General features: G+C 51.8%; 1 protein-coding gene across 9 annotated transcripts in view; it reads left to right on the forward strand.

Moving 5' to 3' along the window:
- Positions 1 to 434: 434 nt before the first annotated feature.
- Stx3 (syntaxin 3) overlaps positions 435 to 19222 on the forward strand; it is a 54329-nt gene continuing 35541 nt past the window's right edge. For 2 of the 9 annotated variants that reach the window (XM_063228166.1, XM_063228167.1), the window contains exons 1-2: positions 7177 to 8056; positions 13818 to 13901. In XM_063228166.1, the coding sequence (XP_063084236.1) occupies positions 7826 to 8056; positions 13818 to 13901 (315 nt within the window). In that variant the 5' untranslated portion in view covers positions 7177 to 7825. Of the gene's footprint in view, positions 783 to 3991; positions 5897 to 5941; positions 7102 to 7176; positions 8057 to 13817; positions 13902 to 19222 lie in introns of those variants that run through there. The other 7 variants (XM_063228164.1, XM_063228163.1, XM_023562613.2 and 4 more) reach the window with 6 other exon arrangements.

A 19222-nucleotide genomic window follows, 5' to 3' on the forward strand; every position in this document is an offset into this window, starting at 1 on the left:
GGACAAGGCCGGGCCGCGGGTCGGGGTCGTTGGGGTGCATGGCAGGGGCGAAATCCCGCGCGGCTAGGGAGAGGCTCGGGACCGGGTACCCCGGGCGCGCGCCACTCCGCTAGGGGCCGTCGCGGTTCAAAAGAGTCAGGGAAGGGGCTGGGAGGCGTGGCAGGAAGGGCGGGGAGGGGGCCGAGGACCCCGGGGCTCTGTTGGGGTGCCTTGACCTCGAGCCCTGTTTCCGCCCCATTGCGCCCCGAGGCCGGCTGGCGTGGCGCCGTGCTCAGGGCCCGCGGCCTCAGCGCGCGAGGCTGCTCAGGACGGAGTCGGCGCGGGCGGGGACAGGATTCTACGTCTGCCGACGCCCCTCTACGTCTTCTCCATCTCCTTTTTCTGACCCGAGGTTTGGAACCCGGGCCTTTTGCGCTGAGCCACGTCCGCAGTCGCTTTCATTTTTTATTTAGAGGCAGGGTCTCACAGAGTCGTCAGGTGCCCAGGCTGGGCTCGACCCCGCGACTCTCCTGCCTCGGCCTCCCAGGGTGCACCGCCGGCCCTAGTGGAGTCTTTGCGCCTCGAGGGCGCTCGCAGTCCGTCGGGCGGCGCGGGCCCTTTAAGGCGGGCGCGGGCGGGGCGCAGGTGCGGGGCGGGCCGAGGCGGATTTGGGGCGCGGCGCTGGCGGACCCAGGCTTGGGACTCCAGCTCCCGGCAGCCGCCGCGCACCTGGGCCCCGCGCACCTGGGCCTCGCTCCCGCTCCGGTAGCAGTATGAAGGACCGGCTGGAGCAGCTGAAGGCGGTGAGTCCCGCTGCGGGGGAGGGGAGAGGAAGAGCGGGGGATCCCCGTGGCCCCCGCGCCCTGCACTCCCTCCCGGCCGTCGCGCGCTCGTGCGGTGATTCATCCTTGGCGGCGGTAGTGGCCCGGACCCTCCGACCTCCCACCCGGCTGGACAGCGTCCGTCCTCAGGGGGCGCTGGGTTTTGGGGTTCCCCGCGGATTTTGGGGTCACCGCGCCAGGTCGCCCCGTCCCTGCCCCCCGAGTGCGTCGCACCCCCCGCCCCTCGTCGGTGGTAGGCGCTGCCTTCTCCTGGCCCTGGGCAGCTGTGCGGGCGAGGAGTCCACGCGATCAGCCGCTGCCCGGGGGTGCTCCCTCGAGCGCCTCCGGACCTGGACGCGGACGCGATCGGACCGGGACTCCGGACGGGGTCCAGAGACGCGGCAGGGTCGCAGAGGCCGGCGCCGGGGCCGAGGCAGGGCGCCACTGACTCACTGAGTAAACACCGGTGCTTCCGTGCGTGGCCGGAGCGCAAGCCTGGGGCCGGGCGACCGGGCTGGGCCTCCGTGGACCTTGCCCAGCCCTACGGCCCCCTGCCCGGCGCCCATCGGAGCACCTTAGGCCGGGCTTGCACCGCGCAGCCCAAGGCTTCCGGAGATCCCGGGGGATCCCGGCCTCTTTGACGTTTGGGAAGCGCTGGGCGGGGTGAGAGAGTAGTTTTCTGCGGCCCCGTGGTGCTGCCGTCCCTTAAACTCCGAGCCTGAATTTCGTTCCCGTAAAGTAAGCAGCTGTGCGCACCGAGGCGGCGTTGAGAGGGCGGGACCTAAGACCTGGGCGGTAAACGGTAGAAGACACACCGCTGGGAGAGCTCCCGCGGTTCCCTTTCCCCTTCCTTGCTTTGGGAATACCTTGGTACCCCCTGCTGCGCTCCAGGTGGTCGGAGGGCAGGGAAGCCGCCTCTTGTGGGCGCAGCCTCCCCCAACCCCCAGGGTGTCGCGGTTCCTTGAAGGGCAGTTTATGATCCCTGTTTTATAGCCGGGAAACCGGAGCTGGCCCGGGCAGAGCGATGCCTATGTCCTGGGGCTGGTCAGGGCCCTGGCGCCCAGCAGAACAACTGGGCCGCCCGACCTACACCACAGACGCTGGCTTGGAAGCGGGCAGGTGGGGCGGCTGGAGAGGAGCAAGGGAGGCTCTGAAGACCTCTGTGTTGCCCCTAGCAAAGAGCAGCAGATGGGGATCTCCCTCTCCTCCCCATCTTCGGGGATCCATGTCCAGAGAAAGAGGATGTACGGCCCCTTCCGGCTCATTATCAGCCCAGTGAAGCGTCTGAATCAAGCCTGGAGTCCAGCAGTTCAGTTTCCCCGGAAGTCCCAGCGCTTGCTCTGCCAGCTGTGGGGTGCGGGAGTGGGGCTGTGCTGTTTTCATAACAGCGGCTGGGCAGCGTCAAGTTGGAACCCGGAGATGTGCCAGGCGCAGGCAGGGCGACAGGGCCAGTTCAAAGGCTTCTAGCTGAGGCCCTGCGCTCAGTGGCTGTGGCCGTCACCAGTGAGTGTCACTTCTGTTGTCCCTGTGGTCCTTTCAGAAATGAGGCTTTGGTTGATCTCAGAAGCCCTTTCTGGTGTTCTTAACGATTGTCGGGAACAAAACGTCTCTGCAAGGAGAAGTGTGGGCTTCCCCCAACAGTTCCTGTTATCAGCATACAGCATTTGTTAACCTGCATGAAACGAAATGACACCTTGAGCAACTTCTCTCTAAACCCCGGGGTGGGGAGAGGAGATGCCTGCTTCTGGGTGCTGGAGGACCATCATTCGGGTGTAAATAGAAGAGAAAGGCATGGGCTGCTCCGTAGACATGGGGACTCTGTCAGAGCTGATGGAGGATGAGGTCGGCCCGAGTGGTGGTGAGTTCTCCAGGTGAGAGCAGACAAGACTGCTGCTGACTTTGGAGGTCTGAGTCCATCGTCCCCCAGTGATGCATCTACACTGTAGTGGTCACCATATTGAGGTCACAGGCCTCTCTGCTGCCTCTCCTGGGGGCTCCACTTCCACAGTGGCCTGGGAGAGGCTTGCCAGGAATGTGCTGGCTGGCCTGATCCCCACGTTTCTCAGGAGCTGACTTTTGAATCTGGGACCAGAGACCTTTTGCCTGGCCCCTGTAGTCCTCAGACAAGCCTTGAGTGCCTACTGTGTGCCGGGCTCAGTCCTAAATGGAGGGAGGGGCCACCTATGTCTGTGTCCTGGGAAGTTCACTGTCAGGTAGGAGACAGGATGAATGAGGCAGTGATGCACTGTTCAGTCCAGTCCAGTCTGTGATAAAAGCAGCCCCAGGAAGCCCGGAGGCCAGCCTTGGAGCAAAGGGAGGGGTTCCTGGCAGTCAGGCACCCTGAGGCAGAGCACGTCAGTTTGTCAGTCCTCTGTCAATCCATCCGTTGGTCCATCTCTGCAGATACGTGTGGAGGCTCCTGGATCTTTCTCAGCCACTCTCCTCTTGGTGAGGGTTTTGTGTGTAAACCATGGAGAATGGAAGAGATGCAGGGGGCGCCAATAGAGGTGTGTGTGTGTGTGTGTGTGTGTCCTGGGTCAGCATATTCTGACCCCTGGGTGTCCCGAGGATGTGGGCAGGATCAGGGTAGGGAGTCCTGGTCTTAAGGGTAAATGGCTGCCCAGGGAAAACAAAGAAGTGGATTTCACAAAAAGATAACAGCACCAACCACAACAAAAACTTATCGGTAAATAACCAGGGGGGAGACGCTGGTGACCCATGGAACCTATGGTCAAGGGCTCTGGACATCTTGGAGACTGATCTCTAGAGAACTGGAAAGACTTCAGGTGTTCCAGACCCTGCAGGACCAGCAACAGTAGGGACACACTGAGGAGATGGCCACCTGGGGCTCTGGAGACCCTGCTTTTGTTTGCTCTGTGTCCTGTCTGTGGCCCACTGCTTTATACGGGGTCATCCTCATCCCCTCAGCCTTGCAAGTGTCGTGGGGTCACAGGCTTCAGGATAGAGCCACACTGCAACCCCACCCTGGAAGGGATCTCTGCTGTTCCTTCCTGCCTCAGCTCAGTCAGTGAACCTACACTGAGCTGGGTGCTTTGGGTCCTCATGCTTCTGTAAGTGAGACTGGCAAGCCAGGGCTCCTTCCTCCCTCCTCCCTGTGTGCGAGAGGGTAGCAGAGATGAGATGGGAGCGGTGGGGATTGAGTGGGGATTATGGCCCATCAGCCGAGACCAGAGAGGAAAGGCTTGGCTGAGGCAAGGGATTAATGTTATTTTTATTTCTATGAGTGTGGGGGAGGTTGGGAGAGAGAGCTTCAAGCCGTCTTGCTTCTTTGTAGTGCCCCCTTATGTTAAAATTCCTACCCTCATCCCTAAACACCTTTCCCAGGACGCATGGAGGGAACGCCACCAGTCTTCAGCTTGCATGGGCTGCGTGTACTGCTGAACAGTTAGGTGCTGTTCTTTATCACCATACAGTGGGTTTGAAGCCACCTTGCACTTTGTGTTTTGTGAGATGTCACAGAAAGCTGTTCTGACGGGACAGACGGAATGAGAAGCCTTGGGTCCCTAGGTGGAAATCTGGCTGCCTCACTTCTGCCCTGAAGCAGCCCCTTGTCCCGGAAGGCAGGGTTCCTGTGTTGTCCTCACCTTCCCAGGCCCCTCAGAGTTTATTTTTGCTGATCTGTGGGCATGGCCAGCTTGGTTTTTGCCACTTGAGGGGCTGCCTGTACTTCGAGGTCCAGAGCTCTTTAGAGGGCACCCACTGTGCATGCTTCACTGTTTCCCACACCTTCCTCCCAGCCTGGAGCCTGGAAAACTGAGCTCGGAGCTGCGTGTTGGGTGAACGTTTATCCTGCCCATGCGTGCACCTGCAGACTGCAGTCCTTTAGCTCTGGTCCCTTTGGCCCCTTCACATCCGGTCTCTGAAGCTTCCTGCCCCCCTCCCATCTTCCCACTAGCTTGGCCAGCTTTCTGGCATTGGGCTGTTTCCATAGTAACTCTCCTGGCCTCCAACTGGAGGAGACTGAACTTCAGTCTTCCTAAAGCGATTAGTGGAGTATAGGTTGCGTGTGCCCAGCTGTCTGGTTAAGGCAGCTTGCTATGGCATCAGGATATTTTAAAAATAACTTTTAAATTTTGGATCACTTTTAGATTTATAGGAAAGTTGCCGGGATAGCTCAGGGAGTCCCTGTCTACTCCTCACCCAGTTTCCTCCATTATTAACATCTCGAGTTACAATGTGATGCTTCCTGAGACTAAGTGCTACTGGGATACACCCGCTATTCACTCAACACCGGCTCTGTCTGCAGTTTGCTAGTTTGTCTTCTAGAGTCCTTTTCCGTCCTTGGGTCCTGTGCAGGACATACTTCCTCTGGCCTGGACAAGTGCAGGCCTTGCTTGTCTTCCATGGCTAGGCATCTGTTCCACTGTTTGGAAGTGCGACTTCTGGGCCTGAGCTGCTTGCTGCTGATGGGCTGGGGCTGGGCTGCTGCTGAGAACAAAGCCTGGCCAGCTGGCCTGGGCTAGCTGTCTTGGCCAGGCAGGTGTGCATGTGGTGTGTGTGTGACCAGGAGATTAGTATGGGGATTAAGGGAAATGGTCACCAGGAAGCTCCTGTCTTAGTGGAGCCTTCGGCTCAGGTCTTAGAAGAACCCTCTACTGGTGCTGAGGGTTAGTGAATGGTACTTGCTAGAAGTGTGGGTTAATGTGGTAAATGCTCTAGAGGGACCATAGGGGGATAGTCATAGAACAGGCTGAAAGGGAGGCTTGAGGACAGGGCTGAGGAGGGAGCCAAACATCCTGAGTTCCTCCCCGCCTCCTCTCTGCATCCCTGAGCTAAGCTGTGAGCTGTCAGGACTGGGGGTGGAGGAGGGGAGGAAGTGTGAGTGGGAAGAGAGGCTTGCAGAGCAGAAAGGGCCTGCGGGTAATACCATCTGTGAGGAGGAAGAAGGGATTATTTGAATGTCCTTGAATGACTTCAGGTGCAGGGAGAAAGCAGGAAAAAAGGTGTGGGCTTCTCATGGCCTTGACCTCCTTAGCGCTTGCCTTTGGGTGAACCCACTCAGATGTCAGCCTGTCCGTGGGAGTCACCTCTGCCACCATGGCTTCCATATTCCCCAGGCTCCGCCTGGCATTCAGGTGAGCTTGGCTTTTTCCTGGCATGTAATTCCATGCTTGCGGTGCGGTGGTATTGAGGCCAGCTTGCCCACATGGCTCTGGACTGAGGCTGAGACCCTAGGGAGCTAGAGGGGCTGCTGTGATCTGTGACCCTGGTGCTGCAGATGCTGGCTGTTCTGTGAGCATGGCAGGATGACTGATGACCTTGTGAGGAGAAGCTATGGGCACGGTGCTCAGTTATGAGACCTTGAGGCCTCTCTCCCTTTGTGTAGCAGCAAACTTTGGATTGGACCAGGATGGATCTAGAACTGGCTGTGTTCCTGATCAGCGGGGGCTGAGGATAATTTAACCTTCCTGACCACAGCTTCCTCATTTGTGTGCATAGCCTCCACCCGGAGGCCCCTTCGCCTCTTGCGAGAGCGCAGAGGCCTAGCTCAGGTTTTGAGCACAGGCAGCTAAGAGCATGACACATGGGTGTGGAATCATGATGGTGTTTGTATCCAGCAAACAGGATGCATGGTCTTTTGAAATGCACAGAAGTTTAGGAAATACTGACCCTGCATTAAAGCACAAAGAAAATGTCAAATACCACTAAATACGGCTCACATCAGCTGCCTTCCTGATAGTGATGCGATCTGAAATGAGCAGTAGTTCACCAGGCTTATCTGTGTTGGAAATTTAAACATACCATTTTTAAGTAACTCTTGACTTAAAACAGAAATGGCAGGAAAAGCAGAAGTGAATAATAATGAAAGCAGTAAATATCAAAATTTGTGAGGAGGTAGCTGAAGCAGGATTTAAATGCACATAGTAGAAAATGGCAGATTTAAAATAAATGAAGTAAATTCTGTGACTATGTGAAATCTTTTCCTCAGAAACCTTGCAGCCAGTCTGAGAGCTGCATTTTTATTAATGTGTATATCAACACATTAACACATTCATTGCAGTGAGCTGGGACGTGTATATAACCTGTGTTAATTCTTTTATGCTTATCTCCTCCCCACTGCAGAAACTCTCTTTAATCGCTCAATGCTCTGCTTTAGATGCTACAGTGTCTCGGGCTGGTGTCCAGTGCGGCTGTGAGCATCTTGGATGTGATGGCTCATGGAATCTTTCTGGCAAGGCTGTGAGCAGATCATTGTGGTCACGTTACAAATCAAAAAACTGAGGTGCAGAGGAGTTACACAGTCGCCAGGGCCAGAGCTGGTGTTCGGCACAGACATTGGGTGGGTGTATTCCTGTATCTCCCTGCTCATGCATGTTAGCAGGATGGCAGGTGCTTGTAGCCTTCTCTTTCACCCATATATGTTAATCCAATTTAGATCTGGAGATGTTACATTGTCTGCTAACTAAATAACAGTGCGCCCCTAGGACTGCACAGCAGTGCATCTTCAGGTGGCCTATGGGGGCCCTGAGCAGCACAGACCCGCTTTGGGTCCTACTGATGGCATTTGACAGCTGATTTACTGGATGAAACAACCTAATGAAGCTGCTGCTTCGTGCGTCAATGGGGAAAGTAATGTTTGTCTCTAATAGGGCTGAAGTGAGGAAGAAATGATGTATTTGAAAGCGTGAGATGCCTGTGACACACACATCTTCTACTGTCACTGTCACAGCAGGATGTGTGATCCACTCTGCTCTTGTCCGGCTGTCCACTGTCTTGCTGCTTTGCCCTACTCTGGTTTTAAGTTCATTCCTCAGTGTTTTCCCTCCTTTGCATAGGGCCGATGGTTGCCTTAGTCGCTCTGCGGAAATGGCATCGTGAGAGTGAAAGCAGGCTTGCCTAGCGTATTCATATCTACCGATTGTCTCTTGGTTCTCCTGCTAAGGGTGTTGTAGAAGATGTGATTCGGCTCAAGAGGAAGTGTTTTCTGGGATTCGTTTCCATGGTAGAGAAAGCTCAGTGCACTGGGGAGCACTGGGTTTGAAGGGCCATCTTTGACCCTTTAAATGGGGAAAGAGGGTGCTAGTGCCACACACTCATCAGGCTCTCTGCTCTTTGTATCAAAGCAGAGGGTGAGGAGCTTTGGCCCTGGGTTGTGCACTGGTCCTGTATGGGGAGGTGGTGCCCACTGGGAACCTACAGGCCCTGCTGCTCCAGGAGGCAGTCTGGGGATGGACTGGACATCAGCATCGTCTTTCGGAGCCAGGTGGAGAGGAGCCTGTCTGCAGAGTGAAGAGGTGGGCGAGTCCGCACTCACCTTCACTGGCACCATCCCTGTGTCCTTTCCTTTCCTGCTGTAGGACGTTGAGGACCAGATGTCTCTTCCATCCCAGTGGTGGCTGTTCGTTTTACCAAGATGCTCCTTCAGGGAGCTTCTGGGCCTCTGCCTTGCCCGGGACCCTCCCACCATGGGATCGGGTCAGAGAGCCAATGAACTAAGTGCTCTTCATTTGAGATGCTTTCGTTACAATCTTTCTTCATCCTTTTCCCTTCTACTCTAATTTGTGAGAGCCTTACGGAAACTAAGTTACTGATTTAAACTTAAATTGCTGCCATGTGTTTATGTAGAAATAAGAACTCATTTGTTTTTCAAATTCTTCTCAGGTGTCTCAGTTATTTTTCTTGTTGCTGAGACAAAATACCTGACACCCAAAGTCAAAGGAGGGAAGGTTTATTTTGCTCACAGTTTGTAGAGGCTTCAGTTCATAGTCGGCTGGCTCCTAGATGGGGTGGTGTGGCAGAGGGGTACCACAGAGGAGAAACAGTCCATGGCAAAGCAGGGAAGGCTGAAGGCAGCTGGCTACAAGTGGCAATCAGCAAGCAGCAAGCGATAACCAACAACAGCAGCGGCCTGCTTTCTGTCCTTTTTATTTTATCCAGGCTACTTGCCCTTAGCACTCACCCTTAACCCTAGCATATTACTGTGAATCAGTCCTAGCATTAATCACATCCTTGATCCCAGTGGCACACACTGTAGATCCAGCCACCTCTGAAAAGCCTTTCCTCTGACTACGTGAGGCTTTGGAGGGACATCTAGATATAAGCCATAAAAAGAGGCACCCTATTCATCAGTGTGGTTTTCTTCCTTTCTCTCTTCTCTTTTTTGACAAGAGACACCCCCCCACCCCCCGTGCTTTTATTGTACTAGAGATGGAACCCAAAGCCTTGCACATGCTGGTCAAGTGCTTTACCCTTAGCTATATCTCTAGTCCAGTAGTAGGACTCTTAAAATGAAATCTGTTCAGCTCCAGTGATTAAAGGAGTGAATCTGGGCAGACCAAAGAGGGTGGTGAGGCCTGACAACCAGGGTGGTTTTCAAGACATCACTGAGGGATCCTGGGGTTCCCCCAAACTGCTGTTGACAGCTAAGCTCTGAACTTGGTGAGAAGACCAAGGCTTGACAAAGACAGGAGCTGTCCTGAGGCCCATAGCTCCTCCCTCCTGGGCTGGGTCCTTCTGCAGAACTGGCAGCTGCTGTCCTAGCCCCTGGGTTGCTCTAGGCCAGATGCCTTCTAGCCGGGCTGTGTAGCTTAGGGCTTGGAACAGAGCACCTGAGCCTGGGCCCGCCTCTGCAGGTTGGGAGCTGGCAGACTATATTACCTTGTAACTGCCCTGCACTGCAGTTTCTCAGGAGCAGGAGAGTCTGAGTGGGAGTCAGTGCCTTGGTGTCTGGTGAGCAGCTGGGGCACAATGACTGCCAGGCATCTTACAGAGGCTCAGCCATATTTATGGATCACATGAGCTGTGCGGCTCACCTGTGGTCAGACGGACAGAGTGCAGAAGAGGCCAGTGAGGGGCTGTGGGCATTCAGGAAGAGTTGCAGGCTGAGCTGCTGAGGCTAGAGTTCTGGGCCCCTGAGTGCTCCCTGCCCTGCCCAGAGTGGAGGCTGTAGCTCTGCTGCCATTTCTGAAATGTGGGGCACTTTTAAAGGGTGGGCCGAGGGGCCACAGATCCCCTGTTGCAGTTCAGTGCTGTCTGAGTCATTGGCAGCCTCTCCCTGCTCCTGGTATGAGAAACACCAGGGGACTGGGCAGGAAGAAGTGTGGGGCTGGGGGGTTCCAGGTTCCATTTCCCAGTAGTTGATCTTGCAGCTATGGTAACCCACAGCTTGATGGCTTGATTGTCTGATAATGATGCTGAAATTCTCTTCTTGGCTGAGGGTGGTCACGTGTGAGCTGAGGACAAAGGGCGCTGTGTGCTGTTCACCCTTGGACCCTGCCGGCCTTTGGACTTAAGAGCTGCCTGCTGAAGGGAAGGAGCCCCTGACTAGGACCTGGTAGAGGCTGTCATCAGGGAGCCTGAGGGGCTACAGGTTCATGGGCCCGCAGAGGGTGGGAAGGACAGTTTTGCCTTGTGTCATCTGATTCAGATGAGGTATAGTTATTTTATGCTTTGGAAGCAGCATGCTACAGGGCAGCCACACAGGACGACAGAAGAGCAGAGACCCGAGTTGTAGTCCAGTCTGTACCAGTGACCCATTACCTTGTCTTGGGCTCAGATTTCTGCATATCTGGGTGAAGGGACTAGTGGTAAAGTCCTTAAGGCTGCATTTAGCTCAAGTCCTATCTCCCCCCTCCCCCTTTTCCTTAGATGCTCAGCTCTAGGTTAAAGCAATGAGGAACTGACTTAGCTAAGATCTGATGTGTGATTACTTTATTGAGTTCTAACCATGTATCATACATTGTATAAGGAAGTTTGAAGTTTTATCTTCACATAAGTCCTGGATGTCCGTTTGTTTATCTCTGTGATAACATTATCTATATTTACAGAATATCTACATCTACATCAATAGGAAATACACATACATAGCCAGAACCACAGAGACACTTTCATTCATATATATATATATATATATTTGCCCACGCTATTGCCTGCCTGTAATACCAGCACTCTGGGAAACTAAAGTGGGAAGTCTGAGCCAGATCTGGGAAACTTAGCAACTTGGTGGACCCTGTCTCAAAAAAAGGTCGAGTGCAGGAGCTGGGAATATATCTTGGTGCGAAGGTCATGGGTTCAGCCCCTAATACTACCTAAAGAAAAAGACCCATAGTACTACATGTCAGAAATGTTACACAGATTTGAACAGAGGAAGGTGGCAGAAAGAGGAGGGTGTGCTTTTTAGGGCTTTGCTATTGTAAGAGCTGGGTGAAGCTTGGCAGTGTCAGCCGACCTCCCACCACAGTGACAGGCAGCTCTGAGACCTGCTTCCTGGCTTTATGCCCAGTCAGGTGCCAGGTACCCTACAAGCTCCACAACTTATGCCATTCCTGCTACATCATGCTGCAAGTGGAGCTGAACCTGACAGTGCATGTCACAGAACTGCCAAGTAACAGTGAACGGGAGAAGTGGGGCCAGATGGAGGTTGGAGGGTTGAGTCCAGACAACAGAGGAAAGGGAGCAGGGTGGGGTGGAGGCACTGCTCGAGCCCAGAGCAGGGTTGACTGTGATGGGTGCAGAAGGTAGGGAGCAGCCCAGGTTGTTGGGAGCAGAAAATGCTTGGTGGAGACAAAGTAGGGTGCTGCACAGCCACCTCTCCAAGGATCTTGGCAGGCAGGCAGTGGTGGTGAAGTGGGGTGCTCATGAATGGCGATGTCAGGGGGTTGGAGCAGAGTGTCATCCAATGCATGGGGCGTAGCAGAGGCACAGACAGAGCTGCCACTCAGGCCTGGTCGGGAACACACTATTCTTTCTCTGCCTCAGAGGAGGAAACTGAGAGACACAGGCGTTGGTTCACGTGTGTAGGGCTCCAGGACAAGCATGTGATGAGGCCAGTTATGCAAGCTTGGCCACTCAGTGCTGAGGAACTGACCTGTTGACTTAGCCTTTAGGGAGTAGGAGGGAGGAGAAGGAGGAGGCAGGGGACTATTTCTTTCTATCCACGTCTTCCTGGCTGGCTGATGGGAAAAGGACATTTGCTAGGCACTGGTGTGTGAACCTTGTGTGCGCTCAATGCTGAGTGTCTCAACAGCCTCATGACAGTTCTGAGGCAGGTGGTGGCATTTCCATTTGCAGGCACTGTCCCCCATGGAGGTCTTGCAGCTGTGGCTGGTAATGGCAGGCTTTGGGCCCAGGTCGTGGGCTGTCAAAGGCCCCTCTTTCCCAGGTCATCTCACTGAAGTTGCCCAGCCAGAACTGAGGCATGTGGAATCCCTGTACAAACTGTGGAGGTCCAAGAACCTCCTATTGTGGCAGAGGAGTGCGCTTCCACCTCCCATGCTCCTGGCTCCTGGAAAGTTCCCTTAATGCACACATGATGACAGCCTCCTCCTGCTTGCTGAGCTCGTGTGAATGCTGAGCTGACATCCTGTGGGACCACTGTGTGCACACGTGCATGTACCCACATTCCCGAGGTCTGTGTCTCATGTGGGTCTCCAGACAGCCCATGGAGAAGGATCCCCACCCCAAAGCTGGTTATCTTGCTTCTAGAGGAAGGCTGGGGCCCTGTTTTCCGGTGAGGATGGTGCAGATCTTCCTGCAGAGGCTGACAACTGGCCAAGGGACCCTGTAGTTAATGCTTTAGAAACTGCTGGGTGGATCTAGGCTCTGTGGAAGCACTTTTTTTATTTAGCTAAAATGGATTCAGTTTCTGTCATATGCCTGTTGATTGTAAGCACTCAGAAAAACAGGTGGAATACATTAATGAAAAGCAGCATGCTAAATGATAAAGCTGAAAAGTCTGTGGAACCTGCCAGAAGCTTCAGAGGGCTCCGAGGGGCAGGTGTATAGTCACTGTGACAGTGGCCTGCCTTCGGCTGACTTGGCTTCCTCCTCTTGAGTCACTCTCATAGTTCCCTGCCCTCTTGAGGCTGGGGTTGTGACTGGTGGTCTCCCCAGAATCATGTGGGGAAGGAACCCAGGGCACACAGGCAGATAGACAGATGAACAGACAGACATACCGTCTGTGTAAAGAATTGACACTCTGCTTGTAATCTTGGCTTTCTTTCTGGGAGGCTGAGGCAGAAGGACTGCAAGTTTGAGCCTAGTCTGAGCAATTGAGTAATCTAGTGAGACTTTTTCTCAGAGTTAAAAAAGAGCCGCTGCAGGGCATGAAGAAGCAGGCGCAGGGGTTTCCCTTGCCTTACCACTACCCTCCACAGCCAGTTCCTTGTGTGTGCTTGGAAATCAGGTGTGCAGAGTAGCAGTGCCCTGGGAGCTCTGTTGCTGGGTGGTAAGGGAGCCCTGCCACTGGACAATTATTGTGGTTTCACACAGGAGGGTGAATGAGATCAAGGAAGCTAGGGTTCCCAAAGGATCCTGGGCTGGGGTGGGGAGGCTTTTCCTTCTAAACAGGAGCTCTTGGACAGGGAGCATTTCCTTTCTAAAAGATGATTTCTAAAACAGGAAGACCTTTGCTCCTACTGCGAGCTTTAGAGCTTTAGAGGGGCTGTGCCCGGAACTTCTTTGAATGGTGTGGAGAGAGGGCCTAGGTTCAACAATGGCATGGAGTTGGCCAGGCCTTAGGTTTAGCTCTGTGACTCAGGTGCTTATGCCGCTGAGCTAAACCTCCAGCCCCTCTGGCCCCATTCTTAAACCTCCCTAAGTTCTATGTTCCTCAGCTGCAGTGAGATACATGCTGTGATCACCACCACCAACAGCAACAAGGCTGGCATGGGGTAGGGGCAGGACTCAGTGCCGTGTGCTGGCCTAGCCTTGAGCCACCCCAGGTTCCATGCCAGCACCAAAAGTCCAAACCAAAGCCTGGCACTTATTAAAATCCATGTCTTTTATATTCATTCTCTCGTTTATGCCTTAAATTGCTGTATGAAGTAGTTATTGTCAGCATTTAATGGATACAAAACCTTAGGTCCAACAAATGAGTAACTTGCTTGCCTGCCCCCCTTTGTCTTCTGTGAAAGTCAGTGGATGGCAGAGCCAGTATTTAACTTGACAGTACAGTAGCAGAATCTGCCTATGACCCTCATGGGAAATCGTGTGAAAGGCTCTCTGTAGCTCTTGGAACTCAGAGCATTTTATCCTCTGCTCCTTTGTCTCCTACAGAAGCAGCTGACACAGGATGACGATACCGATGAGGTGGAAATCGCCATCGACAACACAGCCTTCATGGATGAATTCTTCTCTGAGGTGGGCCTCTTTCCTGTGTTTTGTTCTGAATGTACATAAAGAAACACAGCTTCCTTTGTGAAGACACAGAAACCTCACATCCCTTCAGAGTGGCAGAGAAAAGTTGCTGCCTTCTGCTCCGGCGGGACGGGGGCGGGGGCAGCACCTGGCTGAGAACATTCCTGGGAAGAGCATCTTTTCAGTTCCTTCTCAGCCTTATTAAGAAGGTCAGCAAAGGGGAAATTACATGTGCTCAAAGATGTGCTGCTAAATCTTATGCCGCGTGGCAGCACTGTAATCATATCCCTTTGTCCTAAAGAGTATACTTTAAACATAGAGTTCACCCAGTTACCAGGAACGTGAAGAATTATTGCATCATTAGGCTTGTAATGCAGATAGGTCAAATTTGTTGTTTGCAAGCATTTTTATAGTGCCTTCGGCTTAATACTAGTGGTAACAGAGAGACCACGAAACCCCAGTTTAGCTTTGTAAAGTCTGATGAGGGCATGTCGTCCATGTCCATGGACTCAGCTACCCTTTGACTTTCAAGGTGAGTGCAAGGATGGGGCATAGATTGGTGGGAAGTTGTGGAGTGGGAGTGGCTCAGGCACAGAAATGCTGGCTGGCTCTTGAATCTCAGCTTGCTTCTGACCAACTAATGATTTTGTTAACATTCCTTAACCTGCTGAGCTTTGATTTTCTCATCTATAAACTGGGATCAGTAATATAATGATTTCCTATAGACTTAGTGTAAGAATTGAGACAGTGCTCATCAAAAAACACTTAATAATAACAATAACAACAACAAAAAACCAAACTGGAAACAAACTTTTGGTGAGGTTTTTGCCACTGTGCTATGGTTTCTTTAGTTTTTATTTCCCTGGGAGTAGAGGGTTAAAAACCAAGAGGCACTGTATTCTTTTTGCAGAGAATTTGGGCACTTCCCAGCCTCTTGGGTGCACTGGGGCTTGCCGGCTCATGCCTGACCTCCTGTGAGAAAAACTCCCTGCACCGGTGCTGCTGGCCGCGGCGGGTGGGGGCAAACCTTTTCAGCCCTCCTTCAGGCATGCCATCGGGTCGGCCTCTGCTCCAGGTGTTATCATGAGATCAGGTGGAGCCTGACCCACTGTGGTCTGTGGGACAGGGTCCTTTTGTTCGGTGGTGGGTGGAATTGAAGAGATGTTTGTAGGTGTTGTATCTTGTCCCCCGTCAGTCTTACCCTGGAGAACCCTAAGCATTAGTAAACCTCTGCCCTAAGAGAAAAAGGAACCTTCTCTAATACCTGAGTTCTCCTCCTTCTCCTTAACCAGAAGGAGGGTTCCTGAAAGACAGATTCCTTGTGAGGTGGGAAGGTGGTGAGCTTCACAGCTCATTTCCACCCTGTAGCGTTTCAAGGCAGTGTGACCTTGGTCAAATTACTTAAGCTGTTTGAGCTTTGATTTCCTGCTCTGGAAATTGAGAGTTAGTGGCTGTCTTCCAAAGCTAGTTTAAGAACTACAGGACCTCACACACCTGGCAAGAATGATCTGGATAGAAAAGCACTGGGTGGATGATGTTTTCAGAGATGGAGCGAGATCTTCTGGCTGCTTTATTGTCTTACTGCTTTTCTTTCCTTTTATTTTCCCTTCTTGATCATTTCCTTAGTTGGCAGAGAGAAGAAAATTTTTGAGGAAACGGACTTGCCTTTGGAGGCAGAAGTGTTAATTTATTATTGTGTTCACTTAACCATCAAAAAATGTCTGACAGTTGCCATCTTCCAGATTGGATGTGAAGTGTTGGTGATGCAGTATTGTGTGTGACAAGGTCCCTTGCCCCATGTCTCCTGCTCAGTGAGGGTGACAGAGATTTTAAAAAGCTGTCCCGTAAACAGAAATGTCAAGAAAGTACTATGGGAGCACAGACAAGGAAGCGCTAAGTTCCATCTAGAGGAAGATGGGTTCTCTGGTCCCAGGTAGACATGCTTATTAGGTACCCCCAGAACTTGTACTACGCATACCTGGTCAGAGACCCTGAGTGGCTCAGGCTTGCGTTTTTCAGAAGTTCTTCCAGATGATGTTCTGACTTACAACGATGATGAGGATTATCAGAAAGGAAGAGCTGGGTCAGAGTGTATTTTAGAAAAATCAGTCCATGGTAGCTTGTGGAGGGGTGGAAAGACCAAAGATGGTGCGGCTGTGTGGCCAGGTCTGGCTGCTGCAGCAGCCCCAGTGGAACAATGGGAGAATTCTGATCTGGGTCTCAGCCCTAAAGGCAGCAGAGTGAGACCTTCAGGGGTGCTCTTGACTGAAAGTGGGCTTGGAGTTAGGAATAGTGAGGGAGGTATCACATTGGGCCAGCGTCTCTAATATCCACTGGGCTTTTCCCAAAGGATCAAGAGTGAGGGGGTTCTGGTTACCTACTGTGGTATAAGGAACTCCTTAGCTGTGAAATGGCTGGTAGTCCTCTTCATTAGGAATTTGGTCAGGCACTGTCTTTTCTCAGCTCCACAATTTCTAGAACTGTGGTTGGAAAAATTTGAGTAAACAGAGGCTGGAATCTGTGCTACAGAGACTTGTGAATTCCAGCATCTGGCACCGGGACTGGGGTGACACAAAGAAAAACCTAGGAAGAGATTATCAACCAGAGCAGCTACCCTTGGCCACTTTCTGTGCTTGGGCTTCTATGGAATGGTTTATCCAGGCTCCTTGCATTTGTTGGGGGGCAGGGATCTCTGTGACTGTGTTTTGTGTTCTGTTTTATTACCATGGTATCTCTTTGAGATAGGTAATAATTACACTTGTTAGGGGGAACTGGTGCACATATATTATATCTCAATCATTCTGATTCGCTTTTCCTGCCCACACTCTGTTCCTCCTTAAAGGCTGCCTCCCTGTTTCCTACCATCTCCCCTTTACTTTTATATTTTTATTGGGGTTCTCCTGTAAGAGAAGCCTTGTGATATTTAACCTGTGACTGACTTACCTCAGTTAACAGTGTGGTCTCAGGATAATCTGTTTTCTTACAGATGGCTCAGTTATCTTTTCTGTCATTGTGTGTGTATGTGCCTCATGGTCTTCAGTCCCTGGTCACTTGAGGGGCATCCAGACTGTCTCCACGGCACAGCTGTTTCAATCTGCATGCCATGAACGTGTATGTGTGTGTGTGTGTGTGTGTGTGTGTGTGTGTGTGTGTATGTGACTGTTTCTAGTTAAAAACATCCTACTGAAGTGATGCATGTGTACCCTTGTTTACAGCAGCACAGTTCTGTGGCAGCTGAAGCCACAGGTTCCAGACAGAAGCACAGGGTTCGCACCTCTCAGTGAGAAGGGCATTAAAAAAATTTGTGCCCTTTATGAGATGAGGCTGACACAATCTAGAGTTCCATTCAGCACAACCTTGCACAGTATTACCAGCCACAAGACTAGGGGCAGCTAGAATGTCCCCTAGATCCTTTTATCAGGGAGCAAAACCAGGGGATGGTCCCTCTACCCCAGCCAGAAGGGACACTAGGGAGTGACTGCTTGTCAGAGGGGCACGACTGCCAGGACGGCTGTTGAGGCCATCATGATTCCTCCTCTGGAGCCCAGAGGACGCAGCTTTGAGGGACATAGTGCTGGAAGCCGCCTGCTGACTCAGTCCCAGCATTCAACAGCAAGGCCAGAGATGTATGCTGTGATCCGCTGGCTAGAGAAATTCCTGGTTTTCCTCTTGGAAATGTAGAATGTACACTACTCATTTAATATAGTAATGACTTTTGCTTAGTGTGGCTGCCCCAGCATGTTGTTTTCACTGACTTTTCTGACGTGGAACTTCTGTTGATGAAGATGAGTGGGATGGATGTGCTTTGGAAAATGCTCTTTATGCACGCAGTCCTCTTTTTGGGGTTCTACCTTAATGTGGGCTGCTGTTACAGAACAACAGAGGGAACAGTTTATAAATAATAGAAGCTTATCTTCCACCATTCTGGAGCCTGGGACTCTGAGTTCAAGGTGGCAGCATGATTGGGCTCCCTGTAGACTTCTGACTTCTCCCTTTGTCCTCCATCACAGCAAGAGAGCAAAAAACGAGCCTTTTGGCCTCTTCATCTAAGGCACTAATCCCACTGATGAGGGCTCCACTTATGTAACCTGCTCACCTACTACAGGCCCCAGCCATAAACACCATTGTGCTGGGAACTGGGTGTCAGCCTGTCAGTCTGCGTGTGGGGAGACAGACATGCAGTCCTCAAAAGCAATTAAGCAAATCTGGGATTATTTTGTGGTGAGTGAAGCATGTCTGTCTCTCGAAGTTACTTGTCCTACATGATGATAGCACTGTGACCACACCTATCCCTTCTGTCTCTCCACCTGCTGCTGCCCCCCCTACAAATACCTCACAGCCCTCAGGTTGTGCTCTTGGATCCTCAGGTTGTGCTCTTGGCCCCTCCCTGTGTAAGAGTCTACTGTACTGTGTTGTTTTGGTCAAAATCATTATATAGGCTTCTGTTTCCCTGGCTAAATTTTCAGTGCTCCAAAGTCCAGGAACAGTTTATTGATTGGAAATTACTGCCCAGGAAGCCTTGTTTTGCTGGTCAGCATGAACTCTGAGATCATTCTGCTCTTTGCATTCATGAAAGGAAAGCTGGAACACTAGCCCCCATCTCTTTAAAACCCCCTCAGGCTTGGAGTCTGTTGCATGGGTGACTGAGGACTTCTCCCTTCTCATCACTGTGTGTTTTCTAAAGCGATGAAGCCCTAATGTCAAAGACCCGACTGAGAAGTTCCCAAGTGAGGTGTTTTAGATGATGACATTTTGTGAGAGTAAAGGTATCCTTTACTTGTGAATTGCGAAAAGGAGAAATCACTTATTCAAGTACACAACCTCATTATTTTCTCATCTTGGAAGGGCAGTAAATAAAAGTGGCAGAATTAATGCCCCACTAACCTTAATGCAAGGTTCACAGGAATTTTGGAGAGGCAGAGACAAATTCTTTAGGAGCACAAAGCTTTTTGCTTATCCTCTCACTTTATCCCACAGTGACTGCCAGCTCTCTAAAGTAGTACTTTCTCTGCTTTCCAGTGTCTAATTAGATCCCTCTGGCTAATTAAATCCAGAGGGAGGAGGCTAGCTGGACCTTCAGAATCTCTACCTCCTTTTGGGAGGTGATAGTGGATTGACTAACATAGTCATATAATGGGCAGCACCCAAGAACGGTTGGCCTGCTGTCTTCCTGTGGCTATTGATGATGTTAGGATTGCTGGGTGGACTGAATTGCTTATAAAAGGACAGCGTGGTACTTGCACAGTGTAACTATGGAGCAGATGCTATTTTCATATTTAGTATTGTCAACATCTAATGATGGTGTAGTATGTACTTTGTGGTAA

Source organism: Cavia porcellus, unplaced genomic scaffold (genome assembly GCF_034190915.1).
Source record: "Cavia porcellus strain 051 isolate PalLab524CR breed Dunkin Hartley unplaced genomic scaffold, mCavPor4.1 scaffold_17, whole genome shotgun sequence".
Lineage (NCBI taxonomy): Eukaryota > Metazoa > Chordata > Mammalia > Rodentia > Caviidae > Cavia > Cavia porcellus.